Source organism: Phalaenopsis equestris, unplaced genomic scaffold (genome assembly GCF_001263595.1).
Source record: "Phalaenopsis equestris unplaced genomic scaffold, ASM126359v1 Scaffold000077, whole genome shotgun sequence".
Lineage (NCBI taxonomy): Eukaryota > Viridiplantae > Streptophyta > Magnoliopsida > Asparagales > Orchidaceae > Phalaenopsis > Phalaenopsis equestris.
The window spans coordinates 30148-52180 of record NW_018164519.1 but is presented as its reverse complement, the minus strand read 5'-3'; the positions used below and the strand labels follow the sequence as shown (position 1 = coordinate 52180).

At 35.1% G+C, this 22033-nt stretch overlaps 1 protein-coding gene across 2 annotated transcripts in view; it reads right to left on the bottom strand.

Annotated features, from left to right (window-relative positions):
* The window catches only part of LOC110019759 (putative nitric oxide synthase), a gene marked incomplete at its 5' end in the record, with an annotated part of 54321 nt that overhangs the window by 20780 nt on the left and 11508 nt on the right, over positions 1–22033 (bottom strand). Inside the window, 1 exon segment of one of the 2 annotated variants that reach the window (XM_020717568.1) lies at positions 17153–17173. Coding sequence (XP_020573227.1) covers positions 17153–17173 — 21 coding nt within the window. 2 annotated transcript variants of the gene reach the window in all.

The window sequence follows — 22033 nt, the reverse complement described above, 5'->3', positions numbered from 1 at the left end:
TTTTTTTTTCATATGCCATGAAGAGAGTGTTTTTTTTTTCATACAGTTGAAGTTGCAATTTCTTTTTTCAAATCATAAAATTTATTTTTATTTAAACTCTTATTTTAACCTATAAATAAATCTTTTTATCTTAATTTTTCGCTTCATTTAGTAATTTGATTTGAATTTAATAATTTGATTTGAATTAAATAAACTTGAGTCGAATTATAATTTTTTTAAATTTGAATTTGTTTGTTTTAATATTATCGTCAATTTTTTTGATAGTGATAAAAAAAATGTAATCGCAGCTTTTTAATGGGTTTCCACTTTGCAATATTACAATCGGACAAAAAAATATATCTATTAGAAAATTCTATTCTTTTAAAATAGAGAAATGAAATCATATTGCGTGTTGGGAAATCGCGGTGCTAGAGTAATAATTTAAAGTCTCAGTGTTGTATGAAATCCAACACACACAAAAATAATCAACGGAAGAAGACACCATGAATTTTTACACGAAAAAAACCAGAAAGTAAAATAAACAATACGGTCTGGCCCAATCAAAATAATCCACTATAAGTTTACAAGTACAAAAACAAACCATCATCCAACAACTGAGAAAAAAAGGGCTACAATGTTTCTCCAAATACGATGTCCCTATACAGAAAAGATCGTTGTACAACGGTCAAAAACAGTTGCTGCAGAAAATTATCGTCGGGTCTTTGATACCTTGTATTCGGAATACGTCATTGCATAGTATTTAGAACATCGTGCTACTCCGTATGCAGAAGACTTCCCTAAAGACTAGCACTGAGTATTAGCTCTTTCTTCTCTTTCTCTTCAATTGAAGAGGGGATCTATTTATAGTCGTGGGGGAGTTCGTCATTTGATAAATAACTCCTACAATCACCCGATCAAAAACCCTACGTTGATTCCCCTTAATCATAGAAATTTTTTTATGATCTGATAGCCTTAATGACCTCGGAATTGGGATGTCAAATTAAGAATACATTTCATCCTTCAATAACCACCAAAATCCCCAAAAGTGGTTTAATAGCTTTTTGAGCTTGATTGGACTCGAATTGGATCAATTTTTTTATAATTGGGTTTGTCTTGTCAAACGAATCAATTTGATTATATGTTTGTTGAAATCAAAATTCATGATGATTTTAAATTTGAATTGGAATATTTTTTGCTCAATAAATGTTAAAGGATCTTAATTTACTAGAACTAAATGAAAATATGACACTAAATAGGACGCGAGAAAAAAAAATGGAGAAAAAGGATTCATGTAGCCGACCCCACGTAGTGGGATTAAGGCTTTGTTGTTGTTGTAATAAATGTTTCGAGATCCATGCTAAATGCCTCAATATTCATTCCAAGTGATAAAATTTGTTGATGAGACATCAAATCCGATCAAATACAAAACTAAACAGCTAAGCACTCCTCTTCAAAATGCAATATGATTGATCTATATTTTATTATTTTCGCTCAACTATGTCGAGCTTAATTGAACATAGGTTAAAATTATGGGAGAGGGTAATTGAACATAGGTTAAGACGCATCACAAAAATTTCTCATAATCAATTTGGATTTATGACGGGCAGGTCTACTATGGAAGCTATACATTTATTGAGAGGTTTGATGGAGAAGTTCAGAGATAATAAGGAGAATCTACATTTGATTTTTATTGATTTAGAAAAAGCTTACGATAAGGTTCCAAGAGATATCCTTTGGAGAGTTCTCGAGAAGAAATGTGTTGATTTGACTTATATTCAAGTCATTAAAGATATGTATACTAGAGCTGTTACTTGTGTTCAAACTGAAGGAGGATTGACAAAATATTTTCCTATTTCTGTTGGTTTACATCAGGGATCGACTTTAAGCCCATATCTTTTTGCTTTAGTTATGGATGGTCTTACTGGACATCTACAAGAGGATGTACCTTGGTGTATTCTTTTTGCTGATGATATTCTTCTCGTGGATAAAACGAGAGAAAAAGCCCAGGAAAAACTTGAATTATGGAGGTCTACATTGGAGTCTAAAGGCCTTCGTTTAAGTAGAACTAAAACTGAATACATGGAATGTAATTTTAGTAGTAATAGCTCTAGTGACAGAAGTGTGACTTTGGGTGATCAAATTATTAAAAGATGTGAACGATTTAGATACCTTGGGTCCGTTGTTCAGAGCGATGGTGATATAGATGGGGATGTTAATAGTAGAATTCAAGTTGGTTGGTTGAAGTGGAGGAATGCTTCGGGCCTTTTGTGTGATAGAAAAGTACCGCTAAGACTGAAAGGAAAATTTTATAAGATGGTGGTGAGACCTGCAATGCTCTATGGCGCTGAATTGGCCTTTAAAAGAGAAGCATAATAATAAGTTAAGTGTTGCCGAGATGAGAATGATTAGGTGGATGAGTGGCTTTACACTTAGAGACAAAATGCGGAATGAATATATTCGTGATAGGGTTGGTGTAGCTCCTGTGATAGACAAAATTAGAGAAAGTCGCCTTAGATGGTTTGGTCATATTAAACGTCGACCATTAGATGATCCGATTAGGAGAGTAGATGTTTTAAATTCGACTTGTGTTAAGAAAGGCAGAGGTAGACCTAGGAAGACTTGGGCTTATTGTATTAAAAATGATCTTAGTTTACTAGAACTAAATAAAAATATGACGCTAAATAGGACGCAATGGAGAAAAGGGATTCATGTAGCCGACCCCACGTAGTGGGATTAAGGCTTTGTTGTTGTTGTTGTTGTTGTTGTTGCTCAACTATGTCGAGCTTAGTTTTTTTTTTTTAATATAAGTATATTTTTTATTTAATTTGTTAATATGTGCTACGAAAAGTTGGTCCGAAAATAAATAAATAAAAATAACTTTAAAACCTGAGCCACTTTAAATGAAGGAGAACTCTTGACAGCAGTCAAAGGATTGATGAAAAAAATGAAAAAAGCAGTAAGCAAATGCCTTTTCTTTTCTGGGAAAGCACTAAGCAAATGGAAAAAATATAACAAAATGATAAGTGGGCATACCGACGTTGGCATGCAGTCGCCCGTATATTTTCATTTTTCACTATGTCGGATGCTTTAATTTATATTAATAAAATAGCTTATTTCAAAATGTGTCCATCACATTATCAAAGAAATAATAAGAAACAAAAAATTCAAATTTGGATAGTAATGAATTATATCACCAAATAACATGAAACACAAACAACAGCAATTATTCTCAGAAAAATTTATATTTTAAAATTAAGAGCCCGCAAATTATAACTCAAGTATCATGTTTGTTGTTATGATAATGATAATTCTATGTTTCTAGCTTTATATTTGAAGATAATTATAATTTCTTATGGTGTGCCAAATTCCAACTTCAAATGTATTGTAGTTTGTTTCAAGAATTTATCAAACTAAGTTTTTCTCATGTTGGGAAGTAATTAAATATGTCAAATTTTGTTGTAGGATTAAAGTTTTTATATTTAACTCCAAAACTAGGGAAAAAAAGGAAAATGGGCATAAAAGAAAGCACCAAACCCAGTTATCAGCGAAGACCATGGACCACTTCCAAAACCACCTTTTCAGCTGAATGAATCTTGGAGGATTTCCTGTCATGCTATACAAAACACAATCGGATGCTGCAGTACCCATTTCTATATCATTATAACATATTGCTACACTATTGAGCTGCGGTGAGCCAGTTTACTACAACCGCCATTCCCATGGACACTACTATATCACATTTAGCTATGGCTATTATTCCCAAGCGTGATACTCTATTAAGTTATAAATTAAGCATGGATTCATTCTACATGAGGCTATCAAAATAATGTTAATATTCATTGAACAATTTTGATGGAGTTCCTCATCAATATGTTCGACTCCTATGTCATTATCTTTTGATGATTTTGTTTTCCCTGCTGGAAAAAATTCAATTGCCAAAATCAAATTGACACAGGTCCAAAGATAGTGTGTTGGTAACGAAGGAAATGATTATAACCTGATTCTGGTGAGAAACCGTGGGCAGGACAGCAATAACAGCAGCTGTTGGCAGCTGTAGAGGTATGATAAGGGACCGGCGGCAAGGGGAAAGAGGGAGAATGATGTCCGAAAAGAGACCACCATCAGCACTCTAACAAGATAAAAGCTACACCACTTGAAAGAGCAACCATACAGCACTTCCAAAAGGAAGAAACCAGAGAACAAGTCTCAAAATTCATAAACCAAATCAACAGTCCTCCAAGTCTCAAAACTGGATACTTACACTCAAACATCATAAAACCATAAATCTATTTCAAATTATGATGACAGTAAGCCCATTCGGGCTGGCTGGCCCCACTCAAAAAGCCAGAAGCCCAAACCTGTCCAGTAGCACGAGTGTGGGGCAGACAAGTTGGTCCATCCCACCTTCTCGCAATATCTATGACTCCCACGACATCATCCCCCAGCAAGAGGGGCTTCACCTTTTTTATTGGAAGCATCTAAATCAACACATTAAAGTGACATGTTAACGGCGTATAAACTTGATGAAATGTTGTCATCTCCCAAAAGATTGATATGTTATGCTTTATCATTAATCCATGAGTTCTAGGCTTGAGCTTTCCAAAAGAATACGCATAAAAATTTTGATTCTTCAATACGATCCATACCAAGTAAAATTCTTTAAAGGCCTGTCCGCCAAAGGAAACTCTGAAATAGGTAGCATAGTATAGAGACTTGTACTCTATCATTGAGCCATAGCCAAACAACATATTAAGCATTGTTTAACATGTCTTTCCATATTCCACACCAATTTAGGCTAATTTAAATTCTCCTTCGGTAAGGAACGAGTCTTATGCCAACCAAAATTTCATGTCATCCCTCCATTGGGGAATTGCTGCAAAATGCCCTCCTTGAGTAAACTCTTAGAAATGCATAGTATGTTCTTATAGAGCAAGTAATCATCTGATTGTGAAACTGCTAGTATAATTGTCGGCGTTCAAAAAGAGGGGGGAGTTCATAGTATGTTCTTATAGAGCAAGTAATCATCTGATGTGTGAAACTGCTAGTATAATATATCCTGACAACAAATCCAAATGTGTTTGAAATCCTTTATAGTGGCATATAAATCATTTAATACTTCATCGGGTCATAGTCAAACAACATATTGTTTAACATGTCTTTCCACATTCCGCACCAATTCAAGCCAATTTAAATTCTCCTTCAGAAAGGAACGAGTGTTATGCCTACCAAAATTTCATGTCATCCCTCCATTGGGCACCTGCAAAATGCTCTCCCTGAGTGAACTCTTAGAAATGCATAGCAAGTTCTTATAGAACAAATAAAAATTTGATCTGCGAAACTGCTAATATAATATATCCTGACAACAAACACAAATGTGCTTGAAATCCTTTATAGTGGCATACACATCATTTAATACTTCATCAGGTCATAGCCAAACAACATATCAAGCATTGTTTAACATGTCTTTCCATGTTCCGCACCAATTTAGGCCAATTTAAATTCTCCTTAAGTAAGAAATGAGTCTTATTCCTACCAAAATTTCATGTCATTCCTTCATTGGGCCATTCCTGCAAAATTCTCTCCCTAACTGAACTTCTAGAAATGCATAATATGTTTATCCTTTATTTTATTTGTTCTTGGTTGTATTATTTGTTTTGGAGAAATAAAATATTTGTATTGCCCTAATTTCTATGAAAAATCCTAACAATTAGTATCAAAGCTTAAAGATTCTATGAATCAGATCTACAGTAAAATAAATCGACAGAAGCTGAAGCAACTAGATTGTGGATTTCGGTTACAGAAGGGTCGCAGAGAGATCACAGTGACCAGCACTCTGGTATCAAAGGGATCAGATGCACGACTTCTTGCGCGGCTTACAAAAACTCAAAAGTCTCACCTTATCCTTCTTTTGTTGTGCCCTAGCAATACAGGCGTGATCGAGCTATAGTTGGGACCAAACTAAGGTATTGCGAACCTAGCGATACACAAGCGATAAGAGCTGGCGGGGCAGCCACAAACAAGGTTGTAGGTTACAAAGACCCAAAACTCCCATCTTTCTCCTAATCTCGCTCTGTTAGCTGAGATGGCCATGTGGGGATTGCGGCGTACAAAGACTCAAAACTTCCATCTTTTTCCTCCTACCACTCCATCCTTGCGATACAGAAGCGGAATCGCGATGTCCAGTTGTGATACAGTCATGATCCAAGATCCCAGAAGTCGGCAACCAGATCGGGGGTGCCCTAAAGACTGAACCTCTAGCGATCTGGGAAGCCGACACGAGGAGCATTCCTGTCAGGATTCAAGCTAGTTTGAAAGCAAAACAGAGGACCGCGGGTTTCAAAACCGTACAAGGAGCAATGACAATAAATAAAGTAGATATTTTAGAGGTGAAAATTGAGAAAGAGATGAGTCACGTTAGATCGAAAATTGAGGAAGTCGATAATGGAGCAATGTTTCTCGTCCATGGAAGGGCGGTTTGAGCAGAGATTCATGGCTTTGAAAGAAATGGAGAAGCTAATGAAGTTTCACACAAAATCAGCTCCATCTGCCACGGGATTGAGTGACGGTGTTGGGAACAAACCCTAGTAGCAACAACTAAGAGGATTCGCACGACATCAGGGTAGCTTCATCGGTTTAGGCGAATGAGGAGCCGCGGTATTGAGCAAAGAAATCATGAGCACATCAAGCGGCAACATTTGGAAGAAATAATACGATATTTGAATGACTTGAGAAAACGAAAGCAAGTGGGATCGAAGTTGACAGGGAGAAAGAGGTGCATGATATGAAGTTGATAGAGATTATGGTGATCGATAAGCTACGGGATGAGCTGTTTTGGGTTGCGATATTCTCTAAGAATGACTGGAAGTCTGACAACCAGCCAATTCAGATGGGGATGAAGGATGTGCACAAGACTAAATTTAGAACTCCTGTGGTTCACTATAAATTTCTTATTAAAGGGAAAGGATACCCAGATAGTGGCCCCATCTTGAAGCCACCTGACTTGATCTAGTAGCAATTTCTCTTTTTCCAACCTTGAGAATAAGGTGTATTTTGGGGGGAGGAGTAGTGTTATGCTAGTGTCTAGCCTAAAGGTAATTTTATATTTTGTGTGCCTAAGGGTAATTTGTCTTCTATTATCTATTATTATTTTGTATAAATAGACCCTAATAGGTTTAGGGTGGGGTATGCATGAGATTATTGTCGTGAGTCTTAGGTTTAAAGTTTGGAGAGATCACCTACCTCTCGAATTGTAGGAATTGGGAGAGATCACCTACCTCTCAAATTGTAGGTATTTATCATTTATTTTACTTGTTTGTACTTATATTGGTTGTTTGGGAGAAATAAAATATTTTTTTTGCCCTAAATTCTATGGAGAATCCTAATAATCTCCTCGCCTCATCCTAATCTAATGGTAACTACAGCACAAATCAATCTTAGAGAAGATCCTAGCTCCATACAACTAATCCAACAAATCATTCAATAATGAAATAGGAGTGATATTGTTCATATGTGGAGTTTTAAGAACATGTCCTGTCAATAATGTAAGGAATGGTATTAATGTTATATCTATCTCTTCATCATAGAGCACGTAGTGATGTCATTCTCCTTTCTCACCATCCGAGACGCTTCAATTCTTTCTCATTTTAAAGCACTCTCCTTGAAATTTATGGCTGACTATTTGACTCTCTTATCTTATAGAATATTTTTGTATGTAGAAATTCATTTCATTATGTAGACTCATTCAATGAACTTGTTCGATTTCATACTACAATCAAATTCAACAATTCGATCTTCACCACAAAGTCATTGTTTCTTTTTTAATATCCAATGTCAAATTGTCAAGGCATTGGCTCTTTATCACAAGAAGCTTCTTTGTAAAAATAGGTAATTTCCTCCTCTTGATAAGACAAGTCACCATTATGACTAAGGGTGACTACACCTAGTTGCCTTAATTCAAATTCAACATGTCTTTGTAGTAGTTAAAGGAATTTCCTTTACATATCCTCTATTGTGAACTCTTGAACACCCTTTTGTGTCTTTCTCAATGGTAGCATGGTGTCTCTTCCCCCACTTAAGAGTTTCATTCAAGATAAAGAGAGTGGTTTTGGAGTGGTTGAAGGTGAGAGGGAGTGATTTAGTATTAGGGTTATGGTTAGAAATAGAGAATTGGATTAGGGCTTAAATAGAGGTATTTGTTCATGTAGATGAATTAGTTTGTGGATTCAAGTTTTTGAAAGGAGAATATGGAATCTCCAAAAATACAGGGTTTGTATGACTCTACCACAAAATAACACTAAGGGCCCGTTTGGAACCCCGTTACTGTGGCTTTTTTGAGGGTTTTACGCCTTGGAGAAACAGAAACGACATTTGGCAGTCCTTTTATAGCCAGCGTTACGCCGGTCGGAGGCCACATCGAATCGAATGCGGAAATGGATGGGGGAGGGGCCCATCCACGACTAGAGCTCCATTGCGAAGTGCCTTGGACGTCGCAGCCCCTTCAAATTTCCGGTAATCCCGCTTCATATCCTCGCATGTACCGTCGCCACTACTCATTTCTCACATGTATCACTAGGGCTGAAATCTGGTTTCGCTCCCCTCGGTTGTCATGTTTTCGTTTACGAAAAGGGTTTCAAAATTCGAGTTGGTGGGCACATTTCACATTTCTTATGGAATATTTAGTAGAGTGGTAATGGAAAAAACATAACAAATGGCTCAACAGATTACCAAATGTGAATTTGAAAAAAAAAAATAGCCAAGTTAATTTGACACAAATAATGTCTGGTCTTTATGCCTGCATAACACAATTGGTGATCATGGATGGAGCTATCTTTGACATCTATGAACTGATAATGAACTCTACTTTTACTTTTTATTTGACATATCCTTGTTTATGTTCATATATTGTTCTTTTACATATCAAATTATATTGATACATTTTTTTTTACTTGGATATCAAATGAGTAAACAAAAAGGTGAGATATCTGCTATTTGGGATATGAAGACGAAGATAATTTTCTATGATTTATGCTTAAAAGAATAATAACACATTTCAATAAAGAATGTTGGCAAAATATAACCAAACTCTTTCAATAAAGAATAGGTAAACTATACGATAAAACTCAGCTGAAAAATAAATTGAATCAGCTTAAAAAAGATTTGAAATTGTGGAAGAAACTCAAGAAAAGGGTCAATTGGACCCCATTAAAAAAACAATTGATGCACATGAAGAGTGGTGGCAAGAGAAGATTTCAGTAAGTAGAACATCTTACATTCAATATTTTTTAATTTAAAATTATGCATCTTAAAAGACCAATTTATCAATTGTAGATTTTACCAAATGCAAAGAAATCTAGTTTTGTTGTCATTGACCTAGAGCTGGAGGAGAAGCTAGATACTATGTTTCATGGTGTTGTAGCAACAGGGATCAAAATCTGGGCCACAACTGAAAAGCCCACCCTTAATTTGTATGAGTCTGAATGTGCACATTCGAACGAGGTCTATAAGGAACAACCGGAAGAAATAAGTAATGAGAGTCCAGTTACTCCAAGTGACCTGCACCCACAACACAAAGAGGGAAAGTGAAAAGTAAAGGTGGGGCAACTCATCTATCCCAGCAGATATCACAGTTGGTGGCAAACTGCACCAGCATTACTTTGAGTTCCTGCACTGCACTTCATTTATACCCAACAATGACAGATGTTGTCAAGCTACTAGACTCAATTCTACAAATTTTCGAGGACGTGCCCCTATACATTTCACTATAAAAACTTATGGAAGATCGAAATAAGAGAGTGGTTTTCTTCACCCTGATGCCTGACTAGATGATTTCGTAGCTCTGTTGTTTTTTAGACAGTCCGACTATTTCATGCTAATTTTTTTTTTTTTTTTGTTGTTAGTACTATGGCATAGTGACTATTTATAATATTTGACATTTCTATTGTAAATTATGATTTGTGAGTACTATTTTTGACATTTTATTATTTTTGGATTTTTTTAGTTTTAAAACTTTCATTGCCCGCATTTTGAGCATTTATCTGCGCCGAGAATAACATGTCTTTTGGAATAAACTTAACATTATTCCTTCAAACTAATGGAGTGACCAATGGGGATTATTGCGATAGTTAAGCAAGCTACAATCATTATCAGCAAAGTTTGTCTGATTCATGAGTGCTACCGGAGACACGTTTGTAAGTCAACTTGTATCTCATCGTCATTTGTAGGTGACAAATGGGTTGGTGAACTAACGGAAGCTCATCCCAGTCGAATTCACAGTATGTTCCGAATGTAAAAAGTTATTTTCTATTATTTATTAGATGAATTGCAATCTAAATATTGTTTTCATTAATCTTCATGATTTACATCCCGAGAAGCCCTAGCTATCGCGCTCTTCATTATGTCGCACAATGAGTCATTCATGCAGCTTCTAAGCGTTTCTAGCACTCTACAGAGAAGATCAGCGTGCATTTCCATGTCAGGGTTAACTCTCTTTTTAAAATGGCTACGAACATTGTCAAACCATTGACTCCTCTTTTACTCAAACACCATGGGAAATTCGTAGCGATCAGGAATACATGTCATTTTTCAAGGTATTGAACTCACTCTTTATTCGACCTTCATTTAATTAAAGAAAAGTTATAAGTAGCTTAAATTGTGTCTTTTTTTATAATAAAAATTGCATAGAAACAATTGATGCAACTCATGTTGACCCATGCATAGTGAATAAAGAAAAGATAGTCTATATCGGTTAGTGTGGAGTTGCTACACAAAACATATTTGCAGTATGTAATTTCAACATATGTTTCAAATTTGTGATGGTCAGTTATAAAGGGAGTGCACAGCGGAATATTTAAATTTGTAACCAAACAACCCAAATACAAATTCTCAATACCTCCCCAAGGTTGTTGTCTTTAACTAATCAATCACTATTATATTTATGTTTGAACTAAACAAATAATGTTATCATTATTCATGAAGGTATTATTCTTGTCATTTTTTAAGTTATTTCCCGACACGATCTGATTTTGAGCACAGCAATATTCTTGTCATTTTTTAAGTTATTTCCCGACACGAGATATCACCTTTCTGATTTTGAGCACAGCAGCCAAGTAATTAGAAGGAATGAGCTATTCAACAAAAAACACTCGTCATTATGCAGTGTTATCGAGTGAGCATTCAGTGTATGGAAGAAGAAGTGGGTACTCGGAGATATGTCAGCATATTCTTTCAAAAAAAGGTCAAGATAGTTGATGCAATAACTGTGCTCCATAATTTTATACGGAGACATCCATCCCGAGATGATAACGATTTCAGGGCCTTAGATGATGATCCTACCTACATGCCTAAGGAAGCTAAACAACATCAAGTCAGGCCTTCAATGCAAGAAGAGGAATGAGGACGGACGATTACAACAATTCTAAAGAAGACGTCGAAGAGATGTTACAGCTGAGAGAAGAGATTACTGATGCTTTGGTGAATGCAACGACTTTAAATATGCAACATCACCTAGTTAATTATAGTTGATGATTCATATTTCATGTTCATGTATTTCTCTGGATGTAATTTTTCAAAATATATATAACTATGTTGTAATTTTCTTCCATTTTTTTTAACCCGATAAACTTTAATTCTTAATTTTAAGACTGTTTATATTTTTTTAGATTAGAATTTCTTGAATGTTATATCAACTTGTTTTTTTTTTAATTAGAACATAACTCGTATTATAATAACAGGAAATATGAGCTCTAGCATCAAGCAATTCGAAAGTTCCACTGTGTTTTTGTGGCGACATGTGTGTTCAGTACCAGTCCAGGAGAGAAGACAACTACGGGAGAAGAATTTATTCTTGTCCCAGAAACAAAATTATTGCAGATTATGACATGTGGGTTGATGACACAGACAACGTACCTTTAGGTTGACTTTCCAAATAATTTTATATTACAAGTCTTCCCTCTTTGAGTTTCAAACTCAACCTTTCAATACATAAGCACTGTATACTCGTATACAAACTTTTCCAAGTATATGCCATCAAATCCAATCACTAAGGATGAAAGAAACTGTTGCGTACCTCTCTTCAATGAAGGGTAATGGCAGGCCCCAATTTTATAGTTAACCACCATACTATTATGAGATATTTACATACATATTACACAATTTTTCTATATTTACACATTTAACATTCAAACTTTCATTATGAAATAGATGCCCTCCTACTTATAAAAAGAAGAAAATCACGACAGCAAAATGTTGATCAGTCGAGGAGAAATGCAGGGATGGAGAGGAGATTGTCTCGAACACTTGATCATCAGGATTTCAAGTCAAGCATCATTCTAGGCTTGCTAATTATTGTTGTTGCTCTCGTTATTGTAGTTCTTTGCTTCAAATAATTAATCTTTTTTTATGTATTAAAGTAATTTGGACCGGACTGTCACCTTTTTAGCAGTACGAACTCATTCTGTTATTTAATTCTGAATATTCTGAAAACTGCACTTATTTCAATATATTACATATATAAGGGCAAAACAGTCTTTCTCAATAGAAATAGCAGCAGCACAGTAGATCTTTCAAACAGACATTTGCTTCTTCATGAGCAACTTTCTGACAATACCTGAAAAGTTGCTTCTCCAAGAAGCAGCATTACAGCAGCTTATTCAAAAAGTAGCAACCTCCCAAACGCACCCTAAATGACATCAACCAAGAATTTCTCAGAGATGTTGTGCTGGTAAAGGAGAGATCTAAAGCTATTTGGGAATTGAAGGAAAATGGTTATAACCTGATTCAAAGACAAAACTGAGGTTGGGCAGCAAGAATAGCAGCAGTTGGTGGCGGTAGAGATGTAAGAAGGGACCGACGACAAAGAAGGAGAGAGAATAATGTCAAAGAAGAAATCACCAGGTACACTTTAAGATACAACCACACCACTTGCAAGAGAAAATCCCAAAGAGAAGAATGTAGAAAATAAGTCAAAATTCATAAATCTAATCAATAGTCCTCCTAAAGTTTCAAAACAGAATAACTATACTCAAACATCATAAAACCTCAAGTTTATTTCAAAATATGAGCATGGTAAGCCCACTAGAGCCGGCCAAACCCACTCTAAGTGTGTGAAACCCGAATCAGGCCAGTAGCGAGATGGACAAACCAATCAACCCCTTCTCATGAAACCCATGATGCCCATACCATTATAAAAAATTTCATGATTAAGTTGTTTCTTGTTGACTAACAAGGTATTTGCTAATTCTGATTATGGATAATCCTCTCCAAGCTAACAAGATCGTTATCCTAAAACCACTTCTGATCACAGTTATCCCTACTAAATTGATCTAATTCTAGGTTTCATCTAGCATACTATCAATGTACTTAATTGATAACTACCATAAAAAATCTCAAGAAGTTGACGTCATCGACCAAGGCAAGGATCATCTAAAATGAACCAATAGAGTAAGTCAATTAGTAGAATTTCCTTTTCTTGCTCTCAAATGACCAAATAATAGTTTCAATAATATGTGTCACGCCTTTATGATCCTCTATTTTAAATGGAATGTACGTCTCTTTTAAAGACCATCTGTGCCAAACCATTACCTGAGAATGACCTGAGTTCTTAAAATTGTGAGTTGCCAAAGCACAACTCTAATCCAATACGTAAGTTTAATATAGTGTGGAAGCCTAATATACAGTTATGCATCTATTCTTGTTTTTTTTTTTGTTGATTTACCATCGAGTGTTACGCCACCATAAGAAATCTCTTTGAAAATTTTTCAACTTTCAATGATAATTACTAGTCAATTTTGCAGTAAATACATCAAGAAATGTATTATTTCACTTTATTATCACTGGCGCTAAGGTACTAAGATATGTTGACATTGTAATCTTATTGTCACTCTCTGGTCACCTATTTTCAAATTTGTTGGGTTATTACGAGAGCATGATGCTAGGCAACATTCTCATTAAAGCCAACAAATCTGCTTGTGATAATTGTAAGTGTGTGTGTTTTGGGGGTGGGGGGGGGAGTGTGTGAAAAAAAAAACTGTAGCTCCTTATACAAACATGCAAACTAAATATCAGTCAGTCCTGCCCTGTCAATCATAGTTGCCTCCATCAACGTCAGATAAAATTCTTTAAGAATCAAGAGAATTTATATAGGAGCATTAGAAGACATCCTTCTTTTGCTAGATAAACCGAGAAAGCAACCAAATTACTTTGTGTTAATTATTTATGCCATTATTTTATTCAAAGTATTAGGGCATGTTATTCTTTTTATAAATTGCTTATAAGTATTTTAGATTTATGGTCTGTTTGGGGCAACTGCAGTTGATTGAAGAAGCAACTGTGAAGCTACTGCAGCAGAAATTGTCCAAAAAACTATGGAGGCTAGTACAATTTTATTTTATTTTTAAAAAGCCAGACAACAATTTTTTGGTAGCCACTACACTTAGTCTGGTCAAGTTGCAAAATAAAGCTTCACACCACATCATTTTGAAAAAACATGCAAAACGCAATTTTGTTTGAAGCCACCGCTTTTGGCACCGCACCGTCCCAAACACAACGTAATGGTTGTATTTCCACGTCTAGCACTTGTGTGTATGTACGTGTGCGCGCGCGTCTAACACGTAACACATGTATGTGTGTGTGTGCACATTTAGCACTTGTGCGTGTGTGCGTGCGTGCACGGGTGTGTGTGTATGGGAGTGCATGTGTGCGCGCATGTGTATTGATTACTTACGAAATAAATATTAAAAAGGATATTAAATTAATTTAATGAATCAAATTAATTATGAAAATTAGTGCGTAAATAAGTCATTCTCTAATAATTATAAAAAAATGGACTAACTCAATAATAGAAAATTTTAGTAATAAAGAAATAACCAGGCAATTTATTTAAAAAATGATGGTTTAGAAAATAACAAATTTTAACTCCTTATTAAATAATTGATAAATAAGTAATTATTTTAATTATTTATTATGTAAAATAAAGATAATAAGGTATTAACTAATGATTAGGATAATCAATTAATCTTATCAGATGATGAGTAAATAGCAAATCAATTAGTCACATTAAAAATAAATTATCTATTTGATTTTATTTAATTATTTAAATAATATATGAATATGAATAGTCTGATTAATCAAATTAATAACATGTCTATAAATAATTTATAGATGAAATTATCTTATAAAATGACGTAATCAATTAAATATTAAAATATTAATTTAGCCTAATTTCTAGAAAACTTATTATGGCCTCAAAAAACACATGAATTAAGTTCACAAAAAGCAACCATCAAAAAACAAATATGAATGAAGAGAAGCAACGAGTTACCACTAAAACTCACTTCAATTAAGCTAGCTTCAAAGCTCAACTCCCATCACTTCCATATAATTGATTTTTAGTGGCAAAGGATGCTTTGATGTCTAACTTTTTTTAGATTTTAATTTGTACTATCATATGACACAAGTATAACTTTATATGGCAAAAAAAGTCAAATTTAAAAAAGGAAATCTACAACAAAGTTTTTTACCATAATAAGAAACCTAAAATCAACTTCACAGTGGTTACAAGGATGATAACGAAACAAACTTATCGTTCTATTTTTTAATAAATTTCTGCAAGTGGATATCGTTGCGACTAGTTTCTCTAAACTGCTTATAATTAGAGTTATGATTGAAAGTGTTAACATTCCTCCGAATGGAAGTGTGCATTGGTTACTCATCTTATGACTATTGATGGAAGATAGATTTGAAAACATGTGTTCATGATGTTCTTTTAGTAAAATTTTTTGGCACAACCACTCTAAATGCTTCAAGGATCATCCGAAACTGAAAAATTTGAAAAACCAAGTGTAAGAAGAGATTACAAAGGATTCGATTCTATCTTAAAAATTGATGGTAGCAACTCCAACTCTAGATCAATTTGCATACAAAACTTAGAATTCACTCAAGATCTTATCATGGAATCAGAGCTTTCAAAGCCTGTCCTTGCTTCTTAAGCCCCTGGGATGTGGTGAGCTAAACATTGATCTTGATCCTCCTAATATGATGGCCCCACATCTTCCAATTATTAGATACATCAATGATCAAGCTTTTAAACAACTTTATGATTCTGATGGAAGTCTTAGAGCTTTGACACTTTGTATAGGATGCTTCAAATCTTGTTAGCCAGATGAAGAAAGCATAAGAAAAAAATTATCTCTGCCATTCAATATTCACCAGGCTTTACGCAAGACACTATGAATAAGAGTTCATGGTATTTTACATTTTTTAGAGGGATACTTCCTCCTATATATGTTAAATTCATCTATTTTTTGTGAAATTTACTTCTAATTTGTCAATTTTTCATAATTGCCTCATGTTAAACTAATTTCATTAATTGGTTATGAATTATGCTAGAAAAGGATGATACTAAAAAACATTATGAATTAATATATAATATATAAATATTGAAGCAATTTGAGCAATAATTGGACCTAGCTAGTCAACCAATTAATGCCACATGGTCAGTCAAGAAGAAAGTCAAATATAGTCATTTACTATCAACATGCCCTTTCTATTTAGCACAAATCAAAATATTGACCCCAGTGATCTTTCCAAAAATGACTTTATTTGATTATCACAAAATTATAAAAGTTCAAGTATACAACACTCTCTTGTACAGCACAAAGCTAAATGAAAAACATGCAAAATTAAGTAAATGTCATTTTGTGAAGATATAATCAGACTATCAGGTATGAGAATGAGGGATAAAAGGATAATCATGTCTGTCCAATTTAGCGTCCATTTCACTAATCTAGCATAAACGAGATGGAATGCTATGCATTTCATTTTTCTCCTTTTGCTTGAAATATTAAAGGACATGCATAACATAGAGTGCCTGTTTTAAACTTTTTTTCTTTTTTTTTTAATTCAAACTTATGTTCGATAACTGTCTCAGAGTTTGAAGAAAATCTAAATAAAAACGAGAATAAACAATATAAAATCCCTAAAAAAGTAAAGCATCCAAAACGAGATATGTTCTCAATGGGAGAGGAGTGAACTCAGATTTTCATTATGGTAAAAATCCAAACCAAGCAATCTGGAAGTCTGAATTTCAATTAACATGCTAGAAAATAATTAGCAAGAGACCGAACATCAACAGAAGAAAAAAAAAGCATTTCAGGATAAATAAAGTTGTTTCGCTAACCAGAACATAGACATCCCGTCCCTGCACAAAAAGGAGAGTAAGGAAACTTGTTATTATTGGATTATTCACAAGTTTTTAGCACAGTATACATTACTGAAGATTAATACCTAGAGGTTAAATAGCACAGAATTACATACATGCAATAATAATAAAAACCTTCTGATCGCTTTATAACTACTTGACTAAAATACCAAAGTCAAGATCTCTCTCTTAAGGTTTTAAAAAATAATTGCCTTATAAAGAAAATATGCTTTAAAAAATTCTAATTTGCCCATTTATCACCTCTATCACTTCATAAACATATGGACTGACATATGAAGCTACTTATAATTCTATTTGAGAATATAATGATTTTTAATAAAATAAAATAAAAATCATGAAGCTTTGAGTGACAACTTGAAAAAGCTCGGAAAAACACCGGTCGGAAGACAGCTGGGCAAAAGGATTCCTTTTAGATCTTGGCGGCTAAACTTAACCGATGAATGCAACTGTTTGGAAGGTCGCAATCGGTTTCAGTGAGTGGAGATTGCTTCTTTTATATTTTTGACATTGTGGAAGCCAGGCATCAAGTTTTGATGGGATCAACATGGGTCATAGCAGGTCAGATTGTTGGCACGGATAGATGGTCAAAGGGATTCTCTCAAGACTCGCTTCATGGAGTTTGATCACAGGTATTGATTCGGTTACCACAGTTCCCACTGTTGTATTGGAATATTGCCACAATCACCTATATTGCCACGATGATTGGGCAACCACTTTGGCTTGATGCTCATACTAGCTCTTGCGGAAGAAGCTCTTATGGTAGAATTTGTATTTTCGAAAAAGTTCCTTTTCGAGGTTTGGGTAAAAGGAATACAAGGAAACTTACTTCAGAGAATTGAATATGGAGAAATTTCCCATTTATGCTTTCAGTGTGAGCTTTAATGGACAAAAGGAAGCAAATTGCAACTCTCTTAAAACTGAAGCTCCCATAAATGTGTACAAACCGAACACTTCCCCTCTATATCCTTATGGGAAGATCGAAAAGGAGGGTGGTAAGGCAGCTGAAGATGGAGGCAATTCTAACGGATTGAGTCATGATGCAAATAAACAAGTGAAGAACAAACAAGATCAGTGGGACAGGAACGAACACGAACAAACAAGCAAATTGCAGCTCTCTTAGGTTGTGTTTGGGGCTGCGGAAGGGCAGCGGCGCGGCGAGGCGCCACTATTGATCGTTGTTTGGGGTGACGGGATAGGGGCGGCGCAGTGCATTTTAGGTAAAAAGACGGCCACGGGTTCGACTCCGCTGCCCCGCTTTCTTTCCATTGGTGCCTTTTTTCAGGTCCGCATCGAGGCCTTCAGCTGTTCTGCACCGATCTACCCCTCGCCCTCTCGCCCTCTCTCTCTCTCTCTTCGCACTGTACAGCTTCTCTTAAAGGGCCAAACCCTCAAAGCAAAATTTTTGTGATTTGCAGAAGTTTTGGTTCCATCTATCAATGTTGTACTATCTCGTTTCCTCCAAGACAACCGGTTGAATTTTTCTCGCGGTCCTTCGACTTCACGGAAGATGAGCGCAGGGTTCTCTCCCAATTTACCTAATCTCTCTTCTAAAGTGACGAGGCTTAGTGATTTTATAGAGAAGGGTTTAATTTACAGACTAATTTCAGCTAAGAGTTTTAATTCCGTCAAAATTGTTGAAGGTTTTGGGAAATCGGCGATCAGCAGGCCTCTATCGAGCATCATATCGGTGTTTTTGGGTACCAAGAGGTGATTGGTTTACAGGTGGAGGCTTTCTGGAAGAGGAATTATTTGTTTATTTTTGGAGCTGCCGGTTTAGTTCTTTGTATTATTTTGTGGAGGATATTGTTTGGACTTGCAAGTATTTTTATGATCCTGCTATTTTTTTTTTCCGGCACCAATAATTTAACTAGATCACAGATATTCTATAACTTGGACAGGATGAGGTGTTGGTTGTGTTTTGGTATTGGAGGTGGGGTTGAGCATCTGGTAAGTTTGGTTTTCAAAGAGTTGAAGCTAATTGTAACGTGAAACCGAAATTGGAAAATTGAACCAATCGAAGTTTTGATAAAACTGAAAGGACCGAACCAAAATTTAATTTGGCTTAAATAGTTAGGTTATAAACGGACTTAAATTTATTTGTTAGTTGGAGTTTGTATCTAAACTTTTGTTCTGTTTTGAAATGAATTTATGCTTCTGAAGTATCAAATATGTGGTTGTCATAGTTCTGTTTTAAACATCTTTACTAAATAGGGGCAAAATTATCATTTTTTTCAAAAACAACTATCTCACAGCTGTTTTCACACAGCTGCAACAAACAGGCAGTCAGCTTCCCCGCAGCAGTTTCCTGTGGCAGCATAGCTGCAACTGAAAAGCTGAGAATCTACAACTGCCCCAAACAAACCCTTAATTCTACACAGACCGAATGACCAAAGGAGCATGAGTATATAATGTGGGGTTGTGATTGATGAGATACCCGGTTCAGATGGACCTCGACAAACACAAGTGCGGGATGTTGCTTCTTCTACCTCTCCTGATGTGGAAAGCTGAGCCCATGAACTTTGGTCACTCGTAGGCGCAACCAAAGTAAGATAGTTAAAAAGAAACAACCTAACAATTTGCAGAAAACCAACAGAAAGATTGGCACATTGCGGGTTGTGTTACCTTACAAAAAAACTGGACAAGATGTCACGGTAGTGGGGTAGAATGATATTTTTTTTGTTCATGAGTACCGATGGTGTATAAATTGAAGGTAGAGTTATTATGCAACCCAAGCCCTCAACAAGCTATGAAAGACGCTGTTAAAGATGATGATCTTGAAAGAAAATTTCAATACCACCAGTTGCGAGAACGACCGTTACGACCGCCTTCTCGATATGCATCGGGTTCATGCCATTCTAAATCGGCGGAAAAGATAATTGTAATATGAAAACATTGTCTTATGATAATTTTTTATTGTAAAATAATTTTTTAATACAATTTATTGTTAGCTTTTTTCATTTTGTTCATATATATTTTTTAATTAATTTGAAATTATCTAAAGAATAATTAATATAGTAAAAATTTATCATTTAATTTTAATAATAATATTATATAAAATATTTTTAATATTAATATATAATATCATATATGATTACAAAATTTAATATTATAAAGAAATGCCCCTAAGGGGGACGTTCCTTATGAAAGTAGCATTTAAGCATGAAACGCCGCCCATGGGAGAGTTTATGCTCCTAACTAAACTTTTTTTAAAGGGAGCTCCTCCCCATAAATTCCCTAGCTTACGCGCTCCTTCTCAAAATTTCCCCACAAATTTATGCATTATTTTACTTTTTTAGTAGCATTGGGATGTTAGATAAAAGCTGCTAATATCACGCCATTAAAATTATTTGCCCAGATATTGGAGACCTTTGATAGGAAGGTAAGTAATCAAATGCCAAAACAAGCAAAAAAATAGTAGGAAGAGGGTCTCAAAAGCTCACTTCAAAAAAGAGCATGCTAGGATGGCGCGGGTCGAGTCTCACCCATGAAAACGCAAGAAGCCGGTGAAGGATGCTACGGTCGACAAGGACGCATTCCCTGGGGTCCTAAATTACAAACATCATTTTCTAGAGTTATAGAGGGTAACTACCACTGACATATTATTGGAAAGTTTGAGCTGATTTTTTAGGGTCTTGTTGAGACTCGAGGTGAAGTTTTACTTGCAAGGAGGTGGATCGATGTAATAATACCCTTTAAATTTTTTATAAACATAATTACATAAAAATAAAAATTAAAATACCTGTTTAAGACACCTGAGAGGTAGGTGTAGCTCGCTCACACTCTCGCTGCTCATGGGAAGGTTTATAATTTATATGAGAGATGATTCTCTCGTCCATTCCGTGCACAGGAGAGAGACAAAGAGAGTAAGAAAAAACCAAAGGGAGCAAGCCAAACAGAGAGCGTGAGAAACAGAGAAAGAAAAAGAAAAAGAAGCCGCAAAAAAAGAAGAAGAAAGTAAGGAAGGAAATAAAAAGTGCGGCTCACATGTTGCATCGTTTACTTCCATTCTCACGATCGAACGAGCGTGACAGAAGCTCGAGTGGCTCGATGGAATCCTTTTGCGTGCAAAGACACACGATCCTGAGCATCTCGACTGTTTCATGACCAAACACAAGCCCGAGAGACCGAAAGGAAAGAAAACAAGCCTTCTTCATGTGTGTGTTTCTTGTGTGAGGGATAAGAAGGAAGATCGAGTATGTTTTCCAACTGAGCAAAAGAGAAGAAAGGAGGAGCTGAGTAGTTCATACAAACCCTCATGCATTTTCGACTGACTGCAAGGGAGGAGAGTCGGGCTTTTTTCTCCATACAAGCAACTTTTCATATGCACTGACAGAGCCGAAGAAGAGAAGGGCTTGTGCGGTTTATTTTCCACATCCAAGAGAGCTCGAACAAGTTTTGTAAGCTCACAATTTAGGGGTTTGGCATTTTTGTGAACTTAAGCTGCTCAAGCAAGCATCTGTGATGTTTTCATTGAAAGAGAACGCTCAACAGCAAGGAGAGGAAATAGTTTTAAAACTTAGGAAAAAAAATTTGATTCATTACATTAGAAATTTTGTTTCAAAATGTTTGCTTTATAAGACTTTAAGGTTTTTAAGAGGAAGCTAAGGCAGAAAATGGGAGAAGAAAAAATCAAGTATTAAACTCAACTTCAATAATTAATTGTTATTTTTCCTAATTTAATTAATGTTAAAATGAAATAAAAAACCCTAAGTTTAAAATTCATTTATAACTAAATTATTATTAAATTCAAGTATGCTCAAAAGAAAAGCTTCGAAACTTTAACATAAAATTGATTTAATTATTGTCATTATAAGTATTAATATTAAAATAACTTACTTA